This window comes from Miscanthus floridulus, chromosome 8 (genome assembly GCF_019320115.1).
Source record: "Miscanthus floridulus cultivar M001 chromosome 8, ASM1932011v1, whole genome shotgun sequence".
Classification (NCBI taxonomy): domain Eukaryota; kingdom Viridiplantae; phylum Streptophyta; class Magnoliopsida; order Poales; family Poaceae; genus Miscanthus; species Miscanthus floridulus.
In genome coordinates this window covers 114,192,005-114,207,050 of record NC_089587.1, presented here as the reverse complement: position 1 = coordinate 114,207,050, position 15,046 = coordinate 114,192,005, and the positions used below count along the sequence as shown (strand labels likewise).

Genomic DNA, 15,046 nt, shown 5'->3' with positions numbered 1-15,046 from the left:
TGGTGCTTGATGCAGGTGGTCCAACACACTTTGAGCAATAGTCTGTAATAACTAAGTCCGCGTCATCAAAGCCTGCTCTATAGATGGAGGATTAGGTGGCAGTGGATTAGAATTGGCAGGATTACTTCTCAGTGAGAGCTAGAATCTACAAAACCACCTTCACTTAGGCTACCTCCCTTAAGAAAAGATCAACTAGGGGACACATGAAGGGTAGCTTGCACCTTCTTCCAGATGAGCTAACTAGTATCAAGACGTTCTGACATCCCAATGATACTCTCGTGTATGGGCAAGAACAAGAAATCTAGAATTCCTCGCGAGCAGAAAATAGCAGTGTAGTAAAATAGTTGTAATTCTCATTCTATTAATTCAATGAAGTTGTAGCTTATACCATTGGAAATCTTATCAAATCCTCCATGACTTCCTTATAGAGCATTTTTTCCAAATTCTACAGTTCAGATAGTCAAAAATAGTGCACAACAGAAACTGCTCTAGGTTTTAGATAGCACAGGTGCATTGTCCTGTGATTTTCATAACTCCATAACCAACATAGCTATCAGGGTGATTCTTGCAGCCAGAGAAAGATATTGAAGTCTACTATTATCTAGAATTTTCTCATAATTTTTTGTCATCGTAGAAGAGAGATATTAACCGATAAAGACAGGCTGCTCTGAAAAGACAGGATAGGGAAGACAGAAGATAAACAAAATCTAACTACTTATTTCATTAATCCTTATACCTTAGGCATATAAGCTAAATGAAAATTGTGGGAACACCCAACAAGATCATTGAAGTCATTACAAAGATCCAAACAAGCATAAGCATAATATCAATTCAACAAAGCAATAATGGTGCACAACTCAATCATTGACTCCACTTGCGATACTATCGTCCTTATTATACTAGGGGTAACAATCCTAAGACTCATCTTCAGATTACATAAGAAGGTGATGAGGGACAGTTCTAAAAGCATATCAAATCAGGGAGTGAAGATGAGAACAAAGACTTTAAAATAAGCACCAAGGTAGAGATGAATAATAAGGATAGAGATATAGTAGAGAAGAAAATATCAAGGTCCATAGAGCAAGGGTTTTTTAGCAACTTCTAAACCTTAAAATGACAATTTTCTATTAGGCTTGCGTCCTACAGTCAACATTGCTCTGATACCACTTTGTAGCACCCGGTTTTAAGAACAAAACCAGATACACACCATATGTGAACCCAGAAAGTCAAATCTCACATATAGCTACAAATAAGGGTAATATCAAAAGACGAATGCTCAATATATAACGTACTTAGTATGAAAGGTGTAACCTTAGATAGCAAACAGCAGAAAGACAACTCCGATCTTCGGGTGAAGACTCTAATTTCATAGGGACAACTGATTGGTTGATCACAAGCCTAATTCCTCCAAACTCTAGCAATCTGGTACCCATTCGGGGTTTTTATCCAAAGATTTAAAAAGTAAAGAAAGCATAAGTACATGTCGTGCTCAACAAATATAACATGGGGTTTATGAGGCTCAAAAGGCTAACACTGGTTCAACTGCGATTAGCTTTTAATGAGTCATGATGTTAGCAATTGAGTAGCAACAAGTTTATCATAAGCCCATATAAACACATGATCAGGTAAACATGAATAATGAATAGCATAAACAGTAATCATTAGTGAGCATCTTTATTATTAGTATCATCAGGGTTCATCATCTATTCCGTAAGGGCCCAAGGCTGCTCATGACCGTGAGCACAGCTGATATACCAGTTTTACACTCTACAGAGGTTGTACACTTTCACTGTGAGTCGTGATTTACCCTTTCACCCGAGGCGATCAGCCTCTTGACCCGCTACCAAGGAAGGTTGATAGGGTTCACTATGAAGCCTTTGAAAGGTTTATCTAACAAGTTAAGGCCATTAGATTCACTCGGCAAACAGATATAGGACCCTCCCGTCGAATGGCACAATGACACACAACCTATACACATAAGAGTAGAGGCTGTCCTATACCTGATTCGTCAAGCCATTCTTACGCCACAAAGATAACCTCTAACAAACTAGAAAAGATCCTCATATTAAGCTAAAGCTAGAGACATGTAGCCCTCATAGTTGTACTATAAGTCTTGGATATTCGCTTATAGATAAGTCCTTAGGAAGAGGAATCTAGAGCACCATAAAAATAGCCCAATGCTCTAGCCCCCTTATTCCATGTTGCTAAAAAGCATCTTTTAATATTTATTGCATATTCCATTAGTCAAGTTATAAGATCATGGCTTTAGTTTGAGCATTAGCATCATACTGCCCAATGCAATACCCCATAGGTAAGAAGGTACAAGGTAACAAAGTACTAGGAAATTCTTAGTGGTAGTCATGGTAGACATATGCAGTTTGAATTAAATGATTAAAGATGTATATGACAACAAGGAAGATCCCATGCTATACTTGCCTTAAACTCATATCCTTCTTCTAGTCCAAACCTTCAATGGAACTCCTTCTTGATCAACACGTAAAGCTCATCGACTAGACATGATTATAAAGCACCACACAAGCACCCATGCAATCATACACGAAGCAAATAATAGATCTAAATTAGAACAATACACCAAATAGATGAAACAAGTAAAAAGGTTTTAAAGATGTTCTATATGTTGCTACGAACACACAGGCATGAAAAACACTCTAATCGGGGCTATAACAAAAAAGTTATGAATTAAACAAGATTTGCTTTAATAAAATAATAGATTAAATCTAACCTCAAATATCAAAAGTTGAAAATATATTTAACAACAGGATGAACATGTAGATTACTCAATTACGAATCTAACGCAACTTGAATGGATCAAAATAGAGTTAAAACAGAGAAGTTATGGCCTAAAGAAAACTAGTGGCAAAACTGTAAATAGATGAAAACGTATTTTGAATCTACTTGAAAGAAACTACGCTTCCAGAATAAGAAAACATATTCTAGGAGTACGCCATGGACTGTGGGTTCTATTTAGATAAAACTGAGGGGCTCTTTAGCAAAATTGCCTGCGAAGGGGTATCTTCTAATCTGGGCTGTTGGATCAAAGATGGACGGCTACCGGGGGTTGGGAGGATTTCTCTAGCCAGCACAGTGACTCCGGCACGGTAGTTTCCATGGCTGGCGACACAAAGCTCGTCGGCGAGTGCGAAAACGGTCCTAGAGACCACAGGTCGAAGCAAGAAAAACACCGGGAGAACGAGGGGAGCATAGCAAACTCACCGCGGGACTTTCTTGCGGTTGACGGCGAGGCTACGACGTTGGGCAACGCGGGGTGCATGGCACGACATGAAGATGTGGCGATGGCGGACTTCCTCGGCGGCGGCTGTAGAGTCCGATGTGGACGGGAGAAAGGAGACAGCGCAAGGTGGGAGACGTCTGACAGATGGGTCCCACTAGTCAGTGAGGCAAGAGGGCGGGGACAAGATGTTAGCGAGGGAGAGCGAGGGAGGCGCTCCATGTGGGTGGCCTAGAGGGGACCTAGGCCTCAGGATGGAGCAAGCCTACGCGGCTTGGGCTAGAGCGTGAGCTGGGCTATGAAAAAGAGGGAGTGGGTTGCGGGTCGACGGGGTGAAGTTGGGCTGCGTGGGGAGAGAGAAGGAGATGGGCCGCGGCGGGGGAGTGGCGGGAGTAGGCCAAATGCCGGATAGGGATTGGGAAAAATAAAGAATTCCCTTTCTATTTTCTTTTCCTATTTCAAAACCACGTTCAAATATGAACCAAATCAATTTTGAATAGGGTTTCAAATATACTTTTCAATTCAAATAAAAGTGAGCAAATTTTGGTAAGTTTTCCAAAAATAATTTTACAACTTTTATTTTTTTATTTTCTAATTTTCTTTTCTTTTATTTCAAAGCCATTTTCAAATTCATTTTCAAAAGCATTTTGAATTCATTTTGAATTTTGGATTCAACCACTCATTGCAATAAATCAAATGCACCAGCATGTATGCACATCCATGTTGCTACTCCTTATAATGAATTTTAAATTAATGAATTTTTTTATTTTCCTATGTTTTATTAGCACAAAAATACAAAATTAAATCAATTTAGCTCTATTTCCAAAGAAGCAAAATTTAGGGTGTTACAATTCTACCCCCTTAAAATGAATCTCGTCCTCAAGATTTGGACGATGATGATCAAAGAGATATAGATTCTCCGCCTTTGGATTCTTCTTTACTTCATCGAGTAGTTCCATCTTCTTGATAAGGATTCTGCCTTACTCTGCATACCTATTGACCTTACCCAAAGTAACTTGCTCTACTAATTCAAAATTTTGACAAATTCTCCAAACCATACCTAGGTATCTTCAATCACTAGGCCATTTTTTTCTTCTTAGTCCTTACTTATTAGACCTCTTTCGTCATATGTTCACTTTCTAACGGAGCCTGGCGAATCTCTTGGTCAGAAAGAGAATTTACCACCAATCTTCAAAACATTAAGGATTCCAGTTAAGTTGCTCGAACTTGGATACAATTCGTAGTCCTTGGTGTCACACGAACCTTCTTAGCACAATTCTCCGTTGCTAAGGTTATCGGCCATGACTTTGCTCCTCGAAGTGATAGCACTTTTCTAAGTCATAATCAATTTCATTCCAATGAGGATAACAGAAGCTCAAGACCAACTTAGTGAAGATGTCCTGTAGATTCTTGTGATCCTCCTAGACATCACTTTTATGCCCAAGTAGATAGTACCTCCATACTTCACAATGGATAACTCCAGATAACATGTTAGGTAGTTCGGCTCACGATTCCTTAGTTGACTTAATGAACAAGCCACTACTTTTCTTCTTATATAAGAACACATCCCACACCTTGACAAGGTGCATCATTGTAGATATAAAGCTCTTGTCCTAATCTGATAAAGATAATACATAGATTTTACTTCAACCTCTTCTTGGACTCCTTCAAACACTTAGCTGAGGTCTCTTGATCCGAACTCAAAATCTTGTCCAGTAGCATTATCAATATCTTGATGATCTCGGTTAAACCTCCCTTGAACCTCTATTCAAACCTCATTAAAACTCTGAGTTTCTCTCACATCTTTAGGTGGATGCTTCGTGATCCCAGAATGCAACAATCAGTTACGTTTGTACTGCCATGTATACACTATCTTCCTCCATGTGAGCAAAGCAGCATCTGAAGTGAGAAAAAGGAAGAAACAATGCAAAAGTTATCTTGTCAGCTCTCGATTTCCCATTGTTCGCTAAGGTTCCACTTCCACCCATCAATTTCATGAGGGAATGTAGCACCCGGTTTTAAGAACAAAACCAGATACACACCATATGTGAGCCTAGGAAGTCAAATCTCACATATAGCTACAAATATGGGTAATATCAATAGACAATGCTTAAATACATATCATATTAGTATAAAGAATATAACATCAGAGTATAGACAGCGGAAAGACAACTCCAATCTTCAAGCGAAGACTCCAAATACACATGGACAACTAACTAGTTGATCACAAGCCTAATTCCTCTAAACTCTAGCAATCTGGTACCCATCTAGGATTTTTATCTAAATAATTGAAAATAAAACAAGCGTAAGTACATATTGTACTCAACAAATATAACATGGGGTTCATGAGGCTCAAAAGGCTGACACTGGTTTACTACGATTAGCTTTTAATGAGTCATCTTTTAGCAATTGGGTGGCAACAAGTTTATCACAAGCCCATAAACACTGATCAGGTAAAAATGAATAATGAATAGCATAAACAGTAATCATTAGTGAGTATCTTCATCATCAGTATCATCTATGTTCATCATTTATTATGTAAATGTTCCAAGGCCGCTCATGACCGTGAGCACGGCTGATATACCAGTTTTATACTCTACAGAGGTTGTACACTTTCACTATGAGTCGTGATTTACCCTTTCACCCGAGGTGATCAGCCTCTTGACCCACTACCAAGGAAGGTCGGCAGGGTTCACTATGAAGCCTTTCAAAGGTTCGTCTAACAAGTTAGGGCCATTAGATTCACTCGGCAAACATATGTAGGAACCCCCTGTCGAATGGCACAATTCCATCACGGCTATACACATAAGAGTAGAGGCTGTCCTATACCCGATTCGTCAAGCCATTCTTACGCCAATAAAGGTAACCACTCACAAGCTAGAAAAGATCCTCATACTGAGCTAAAGCTAGAGCCATGTAGCCCTCATAGCTGTGCTGTAAGTCCCGGATGATCACTTACAGATAAGTCCTTAGGGAGAGGAATCTAGAGCACCATAAAAATAGCCCAATGCTCTAGCCCTCTAATTCCATGTTGCTAAAAAACATATTTTAGTGTTTATTGCATATTACATTTGTCAAGTTACAAGATCATGGTTGCAGTTGAGCACTAGCATCATACTACCAAATGCAATACCCCATAGGTATCAAGGTACAAGGTACAAAGTACTAGGAAATCCTTAGTGGCAGTCAAGGTAGACACATGCAGTATGAATTAAATGATTAAAAGTGTATAGGACAACAAGGAAGGTCACATGCTATGCTTGCCTTAAACATCGATCCTTCGGTAAGCTTTAATCTTCAATGTTCTTCTTCTTTTTCTTCTTGATCACCACGTATATCTCACCGACTGGACTTAATCATAAAGCACCACACAAGCATCCATACAATCATACATGAAGCAATCAATAGATCTAAATTAGAACAGTACACCAAACATAAAATCAAGATGAAAAGTTTGTAAAACGAATCTACGTCTCGCTACGAACACACAGACGCGAAAAGCACACTAATCGAAGCTACGTTTGAAAAGATACAACTACCGAGAGATTTACTCATGAAAGAAAAACATAAAACCATTAGCTTCATGTGTTTTAATATATAAAAACATATATAAGATATTTTATAGATAATATAAATTAAGTCAAATTTAAGTTTGAATTGTAATACTAAATTAAAACAAATCATATTTTATTTATAAAACCTAATTGCATAATTATTATTCAAATTAGAGTTTAAACCATGAAATTCCAGAAATAGTGGCATGGTAACTATTGTTACTAACGCGTAGATCTCATCGCTTTGAATCTAACGCAACTTGAATGGACTAAAACGGAATTAAAACGCAGAAGATATGAAATAAATAAGATTTTCTTTAATAAAATAATAGATTAAATCTAACCACGAATTTTAAAAGTTGAAAAAACATCTAACAGTAGTATAAACACGTAGATTTTGAAATTACGAACCTAACGCAAGTTGAACGGATCAAATCGGAGTTAAAACGGAGAAGTTATGACCAAAACAAAATCAGTGGCAAATCTGTAAATAGCTGAAAACATATTTTAGACTTAACCGAAACAAAATACGCTTTCAAATGAAGAAAACAAAATCTGTAAACATGTTTTGGACTGTGGGTTCTATAATTGAAAAAGGCAGGGACTCTTTAGTAAAGCGGCCACGTGAAGGGGTATCGACTAACTCAGACCGTTGGATCTTCACTGGTCGGCTGAGATCGGATCGGAGGGGAGAGAAAAAACTCGCTAGCTGGAACAGTGACGACGGCGAGGTGCCTGCAGTGGCGCCATGGATGAGCTCACCGGAGAAGTCGGTTTCGGTGATTCCGACCACCATCCTTTACGGGAAAAAGACGGGGAGCAAGAGGGAGACTCGGAGAACTCTATGGAGGCATCGGTTGAGGCAGTGGAGGGACGGTGACGGCGGCACGCGCTAGCTTGCGGCTCGGCTTCAACGGCGAAGTCGCGCGAGGTACTGAGAGCGGAAGAACGAGGGGAAAATGACTTCAAAAGGTTTCTTACCTCCACACGTAGCTCAGTAGTGGCTTAGGTCGGAGTTGAAGCTGCGGAGGCGATTCGGCAACGTCAAGCTCCACACGGCGGGATCCGGGCGGCGGTGCAAGCTAGCTCGGGGCTGTTCGGCGTCTCGGCGAGATCAGATGCGACCCTGGAGCTTGGATTGGGGGACACAGGCACGGGCATTCGGTTTATATGGGGCGGAGGCGGCTTGCGGCGCAAGACAACGGAGCGGGCGGAACAAGCACGGACTCCCTTGGCGACGGAGTGTCCAGGCGGCATACGAGCTTGTGGAGGGGATGGAGCTGACAAGGCGACCCCATCTGTCGGCGCAGTAGAGAGGGAGGGGATGCACGGCGCGGCGCTTCGGACTGGCTTCGGCCTGGGCCGGTGCACTGGGCCAAGGGAGCTGGAGGCGGGACCGGGCTACGGCCAAAGGCGAGGTGGGTTGCTGGGCCGAATGCTGAGAGGAGGAGCTGGGCTGCAGGGGCTGAGAGGGAACTGGGCCGGGGAAGGGAGAACAGGCCGGCTGGGCCAAAACCGAGAAAAGGAGTATGGAGTTTTCTTTTTCCAAATATCTTTCTATTTTCCTTTCTTAATTCAACCCAGATTTTAAAACATGATCCAAATCGAATTCCGACGTAGTTTCAAATATACTTTTCAACTCAAATAAAAGTGAGAAATTTTGATAAGTTTTCAAAAATATATTTTTTACAACTTCTTAAAGTCTTTTGTTTTCTAATTCTCTTCTCTTTCTTTTCTTTTACTTCAAGACCATTTTTAATTTCATTTGCAAAAGTAATTTTTAACCATTTTAAATTTTTGTCAAAACCACTCAACCAAATAAAACAAATGCACCGTCATGTATGCACATACATGTTGCTACCTTATGATAAATTTTAAATTAATGAAAAATTTTATTTTTCTATGTTTTCATGTGCACAAAATTCAGAAATAAATCATTTTAACTCTATTTTCAAAAGTGACAAATTTTGGGGTGTTACCCTCTGATTAACGCGGTGAAAGCGATTCTGGAATATAACTTTTACTGATGGAGAGAGCATAAGCTTTAGAGTCCTCAATGTTCAGACCTCGTCTGAGTGGATCCTAGCCCTGGGTGGGTGTGAAACTGAGAAACAGGTTTTCCCCTCCCTGATCTCCTGGGTGGCTGGGTGTAAAATTTCGATGCCAATTACTGACTGAAACCACTCCGAGAAAAATTGAAGAACCAAAAACTGGCCGCCGACCGAACGGTGGCAGCATCGGATTCGTCCAATCCAGCCCCCTGATCGTTGCCATGACCATGAGCTGGAGTGAAGCGCACCTCTTGGCTCGCTCGCTGACACGCCACCAACAGAAACAAACGCATCACCGTCCGTCAGCTAGAAACGAAACGCTTTCCTTTTCCTACTATAGTCGGTAGGTGGCCGTCGACAGGCACTGAATGAAGAACAAGAGGCCACGAATCCATGACATTTACATGGGCACTAACGCCCTCCCCGATCACACGCGTCCGGCCCTCCCCGATCACACGCGTCCGGCGCGACTGGATGCATCCGCAGGGAGCCGGCCGAGGCAAAAAGAGAGCCTTTCTGCGATGGCGAGCGCGAGCCCTGCACATGTCAATGACCTCGTCGGATGCAATGCAAGATCTCCTCTCCTCCGTTGTATAGTCCGTTTTTAAGTATCAATACTATCACTACTCATAGCATTTGAAAATCTCACTAGAGGTATTTGAACGGAAAAATTTATACTAAATTTTGAATGTCAAAACACTAAAAGAACCCCGGAGAAATTTAATATTCTGGTTGTGGACTGTGACTGTTGGTTGGTGAATCAGCTAAATCCACGTTCAACTAAACCAAACAAACTGCTGGTTTTGTTTTCTTTACCACTCAATTCTTACTGATCCCTGTCGTCAGCATGCTGCCATTTCTTACTAATCTACCTTTGCTCACCTCAACATTTCGAAGAACACATTAGAACAAATTGGTCAACATGCATGCAATAGGCCGGTTCCCTGGCGTAACTGCCGATTGGTGAATCGGTTAAATCGACGACGGGTCAAATAAAAGAAACGAAGTACAGTTTCAGCGCGTGTTCCTACTGCGTGCCCGATCTGAAAGAAAGGGGAAATATGCATGCCTGATTGTAACTGTTGGTTGGTGAATCAGCTAGATCCACGGTCAACTAAAACAAACAAACCCCACCAGGCACTTTCTGGAGCCATGCCCGCCTAAGTCCGGCCAGCAGCTGACAGCGGCTGCAAGGCTAGCATCAGACAGCGGCTGCAAGGCTCCAGAATCCTTGACTGACATTTCATCGCAGTTTCATCGTAACAGTGTTTCGGTTTCTCTTATAATCCATCTTTTTAGCTTTTTTTTCATATAACAAATTAGCTGAAACAGTATTTTGACTTGTTTTTTCATCAAAGCGAACGGCCCATAGCATTTCAAGACGGCGAATCACTGGGAACGCAAGAAAATATCACGTACTACGCGGCATCATTTCTGAACTGAACGTCTAGAGGATAGGATAGCTAATTAAGCTATTTTCAACAACAACACCTAAAATATAAGATCTATTCATTTTTTGGGTAACGCTACAGGCAAAAGGTTCAATATCTATTTGGTATCTTTTCCAACAACAAGATCCAAAAGAGAATCCTTTATGTAAATAGGTTTTCAAGAGAAAGGATGCCCATATTTGAGTTTTACCTCTCAAGCAACTCAAAATAGGTCTTCCGTATAGGTACTTTATTGGAGGCTAATTTTAAGTCTCTTGTTATCTATTTTAGATTTGGATGTCCATGTAAATTTCTTGTTGGAGACGGTCTTAGCTAGGGACGATGGTCCGTTGGACAATTCTGTAGAGGGCCAGAGGCTAAGTTAACCACAGCCGCGTAAATAAAACACAATCAGACAAGGAGAAGAACAAGACCCGTGGAAGATTGAGCCCAAGATAATTCTGAGGTCAATCACGAAAGGAAAAGGAAAAGTAAGAAGCCAGCAGCAGCACAGATCGAGGGAGGCTTTGCAGTGCAGCACTTGCGATTGCAACGCAAGCAAAAGGGACCCATGAGCAGAAGCTTATCGATCAGGCGGCCGGGCCCGCCTCAGGGCGCCACGTGGTAGGCCCAACCAACGGTGCCGACAGCCGCCCGGGCCCGCCGCTCAGCTTCACGTACGACGGCCGTGACACGTACACTCCTATGTAGCGGGCGAGGAAAGGCTGGGTCATGGATTCGACGTCACACGCACGCAAGCAGCTAGCAGGCAGCAGCACGACGACGTCCCTTGCTTCGTGATCGATCACGCATGCGGTACAGTGAGCTCCATCTCCTCTTATATATCCTTCCTTATAAAGGCAGGTGGACACTGCACCTGCATCCTTAGTCGTCTACCTACACACATCGCAGAGCTAGCTCGCGATCATCCGACAGGGCTCGTGCCGCCATTACCGGCCCCGTCGTCCATCGTTACAGCTACCCTCCTGGTCCATCGCCTCTAGCAATCTACCATGGGTCGGCAGCCGTGCTGCGACAAGGTGGGGCTGAAGAAGGGCCCGTGGACGGCGGAGGAGGACCAGAAGCTCGTCAGCTTCATCCTCGGCAACGGCCAGTGCTGCTGGCGCGCCGTACCCAAGCTCGCCGGTGCGTGCAACTGCATGCTCCATCGCTCCCTGTCCCTGCATGCTTCGCACTTCAGTTTTTGTGATGATGAGAGGAACTTGTTGCGCTTCCAAATACTGCGTGCAGGGCTGCTGCGGTGCGGGAAGAGCTGCCGGCTGCGGTGGACTAACTACCTGCGGCCGGACCTCAAGAGGGGCCTGCTCTCCGACGCCGAGGAGAAACTCGTCATCGACCTGCATGCTCAGCTCGGCAACAGGTGTGTGCCATATACCGAGATATGAGTACTTCTTTCCTTTTTTCTCCTAAAGCAAAAAATGAAAATGAAAATAAACTCAGTTTCTTCTTGTAAATAATAAACTTAAAAAAAATTTGTTAGGTGGTCCAAGATTGCGTCGCACTTGCCAGGGCGAACGGACAACGAGATCAAGAACCACTGGAACACCCACATCAAGAAGAAGCTCAAGAAGATGGGGATCGACCCGCTCACCCACAAGCCCCTCTGCCCGTCATTGTCCCCTGATCCGCAGCAGCTGCAGAGCCCACCGCCCACCGCTACCACCGCTGGCTCGCCGGAAGCGCAGCCATCGCCGCCATCTCCGTTACTGAAGCCTCCAGAGCAGGAGAAGACAGCCGCAGCACCGGTGACGCCACCGCCGGCGGCGACGACAGCTAGCCAGGAGGAACTAGCAGGCGACGATGACGAGACGCTCCTTAGCAACTCTCCAGGCTTCTGCACCGACGAGGTACCCATGATGCACCCGGACGAGATCATGGTGCCACTAAGCGGCGACCTGCAGACACCGCCATTGCCGACGACTTTCTCACTGCCCGCCGCTGCCGCCGTCTCGACGCCCACGACGTCCTACTCTGCAGCCTCGGCGTCGTCGTATTCCTGGAGCCGCGACGAGGAGGAGCTGTTCCCGCTCATGTACATGGAGTTCCCGGTCCCGGAGAACATGTTCCAGATGGGGCTAGCCGACATGGTCGCGTCGTGGGACGACTCCTTGGCGCAGCCGCCGCTGTCGCCATCGCTGCCGGTGTACGAGGAATATGCGTACCAGCTGCAGAGGAGCGGCGTTGCGTTTGACCCGGAGCCAGGGAACAAGATTCAGCTATTCGATGGCTATTAATGACTTAGGGTGTGTTTGGTTGAGCTGTGGCTGTGGGAAAAAGCTGCTGTAGGCTGTGAGCTGTGGAAAAGCTGCTGTGGGCCGTGAGCTGTACAAAAACTGAAAGCTGTTTGGTTAAACAAGTATAAAATATCCTTCTATCTTTATCTCTCTTGAAACAACTATGAAAGAGCTTTTTATTCCACCAATTTCGAAAAGCAGAAAGCCGAAAGCTAAAAGCAGGATTAAACCAGTTTTTAAACATGTACTACGGAAAAGCAGCGGCTTTTAAAAAACAGCCCCCAAAGACAGTCCATTTGATTAGGCTTTTGACTTTTGGGACCAAAAACCAAAGAAAAAGCCCAACCAAACAGACCCTTAATAACCCTCTAATAAATGAGATTTCCACCTTCTCACTGCATTGAACTAGCAAATTAGACAGTACAGGACGGTTGTTCATTCTGTTAGCTGCAACTGCTTTCTGGTCCCACCGGTGCAGTGTCTAGTGTGTACACTGTACAGACAAAATCTAGTAGTACAGCTTCATTTCAGCATTGAAGAAACATGTTCAGATAAAGTTCCGGCCTTTGTACGAGTAGAACACAAACAGAAAATCTATTGTTGGCTTGGAGGTAATAAGAAAGGAGGTCATGCAAGAATTGTAACTCGATCTTTTGGCACATATAGGAATCAAGAATGCGCATATCATTCAAGGGTAAATTAAGTTATTTATGCGGTGGAACCTGTCCACCTGTGTGGCTGCGTTGAAGTCTTGTTTATTTATTTATCCCTATAAACGGATTTAGGTCCCCATTTTCGGTCTTGGGATTTTAGTGATCGATGAAACAAGTGCTTGTGATTAACGTGTGTTTTTGTAGCGTACATAGTCGCACTGAGTTAGTCACTTGCAGATGACATTGTTATCTTGGCCCCAAGGATGTGTTTGATTGAAGATGAGTATGAGGCAAAGTGTAATATCATGTATGATAAAGAATTGGTTTGTAATAAAACTGACATTGCAAAGTGATAAGCATAATTACATTTGTTCAAATGCGGGTGCTGGGATTGTGCTAGCTTTGAGATTAACTAGTTCATTACGCGCGCCCTCGCGCGCGCCGGCAAATCACTTGATTAAGGCGTAGGTAAAAAACATGTTTAATCTTTGCATGGAAATAATATTAGGAGTTTAATGTAGATATGTCATGCAAAAAACCAAAAGCTTGGAGCTTTTTTTATATGGTGCAGGACACATCCACTATACATACTTTTGAAATCATGGCACTTTCGATGCGTGGTAATAACGAATTTACAACGCAAATTTTAGAATAGCGTCTTAAAACCTCAAGGCCATACAAAGCACTGTAAGCTAACACTGGTGATTAAGAACTTCCACACTACTAACAACCTAACAACCGTAACATACCTAAAATCATTTTAATGTTACGAAGCTGAGTTAAAACCCTCGTGGCATACTAAAACCTGTAGAAAATATGCACATAAATTGGAGCACCAGTTTAGGAACTAATAAAATAACTCTGTCAAAAATTTTTAGAATAGGAAGGTAAGAAGAAGCAAGGACAACATAAACATAGCTGCGGCAAGAGGTATGTTTATTGTGTTCGAATCAATGAAATTGATGCTATATTTATACATTAGTCACTGGGCTCAGCAACAATAACATGAATAAGGACATGAACCATTTTATTTTATTTTATTTTGCGATAGAAGCATGAAACAAAGTGGCATGATTAATAAATGTTCGTCAACAAACCTATAAACTGAGTAGAAATCTAGATTGAGCATTACAGATAAAGTCTCAGACTTGGACAAATAAAAGAGAGTGTGCAATATTCTCTGGACAAATAAAAGAGAGTGTGCAATATTCTCTGTTGGATGAATTTGAGCTAGACCACTGGACCATTGTTTATAAAAATTTAGCAATCATATGCCAAGCTCAAGATGGCATAGTAATCGGCTGATATTTTAAATTCAGAGGAATCACCTTTGGCGGAAAATTCTTTGTTTTAGCTCCTAGCTCACAAAATCCAAACAAAAGCAAATAGGTGACATTAGCACTTACCTAATCTCTCTAGAATGAAAGGAAGGGTAACTCTTAATTCAAGCTGTTTGTAATCCTTGTCGCCATTTTTTTTGTTGCGTTGCTCGCCATTCACGTGTACATATTATTTGTTCTCAAACACAAAGCACCTACATTAACAAACTAGCAAGGCAATTTCGGAAATAGTGAGCACTGAAAATAAAATTGTAGTCCAGGATTGCAAGCTGCCATTCTAGCAGTCTAAGTTGAAAACAAATTCAAGCTGATTGTAATCCACATAGGTTTTTTTTTGTGACCTACTTCGGCAAACAAGCGAGTCATGTAAAAACTAATCCTGTAACCTATTATTCAAGCAATAACAAGAGCACCAATCCTCTTATTCTCATATATTATATACTTTAGTTGCTATAAATGTCTGAAAAAATTCCCCCATTGCATTGACTACTTACTGAAAGTAGAACGCTGCCA

The 15,046-nt window shown here is 42.4% G+C and overlaps 1 protein-coding gene across 2 annotated transcripts; it reads left to right on the top strand.

Annotated features, from left to right (window-relative positions):
* The first annotated feature begins 11,032 nt into the window (after positions 1-11,032).
* LOC136473304 (MYB-like transcription factor ODO1) lies at positions 11,033-12,678 on the top strand. 2 transcript variants are annotated; one of them, XM_066470971.1, is made up of 3 exons: positions 11,037-11,431; positions 11,537-11,666; positions 11,787-12,678. In XM_066470971.1, exons 1-3 carry the CDS (start codon positions 11,299-11,301, stop codon positions 12,538-12,540), a joined length of 1,017 nt encoding a protein of 338 aa, XP_066327068.1. In that variant the 5' UTR covers positions 11,037-11,298; the 3' UTR covers positions 12,541-12,678. The 2 variants fall into 2 exon arrangements, with proteins under 2 accessions (XP_066327067.1, XP_066327068.1); XM_066470970.1 differs by having other exon boundaries at positions 11,033-11,666.
* Positions 12,679-15,046: the final 2,368 nt, after the last annotated feature.

Bases quoted from the DNA above. Each gene is read 5' to 3' on its own strand.
- LOC136473304 (XM_066470970.1), top strand. From the start codon at position 11,299: ATGGGTCGGCAGCCGTGCTGCGACAAGGTGGGGCTGAAGAAGGGCCCG. The intron at 11,667-11,786 runs GTGTGTGCCATA...AAAATTTGTTAG, and splicing joins CATGCTCAGCTCGGCAACAG to GTGGTCCAAGATTGCGTCGC.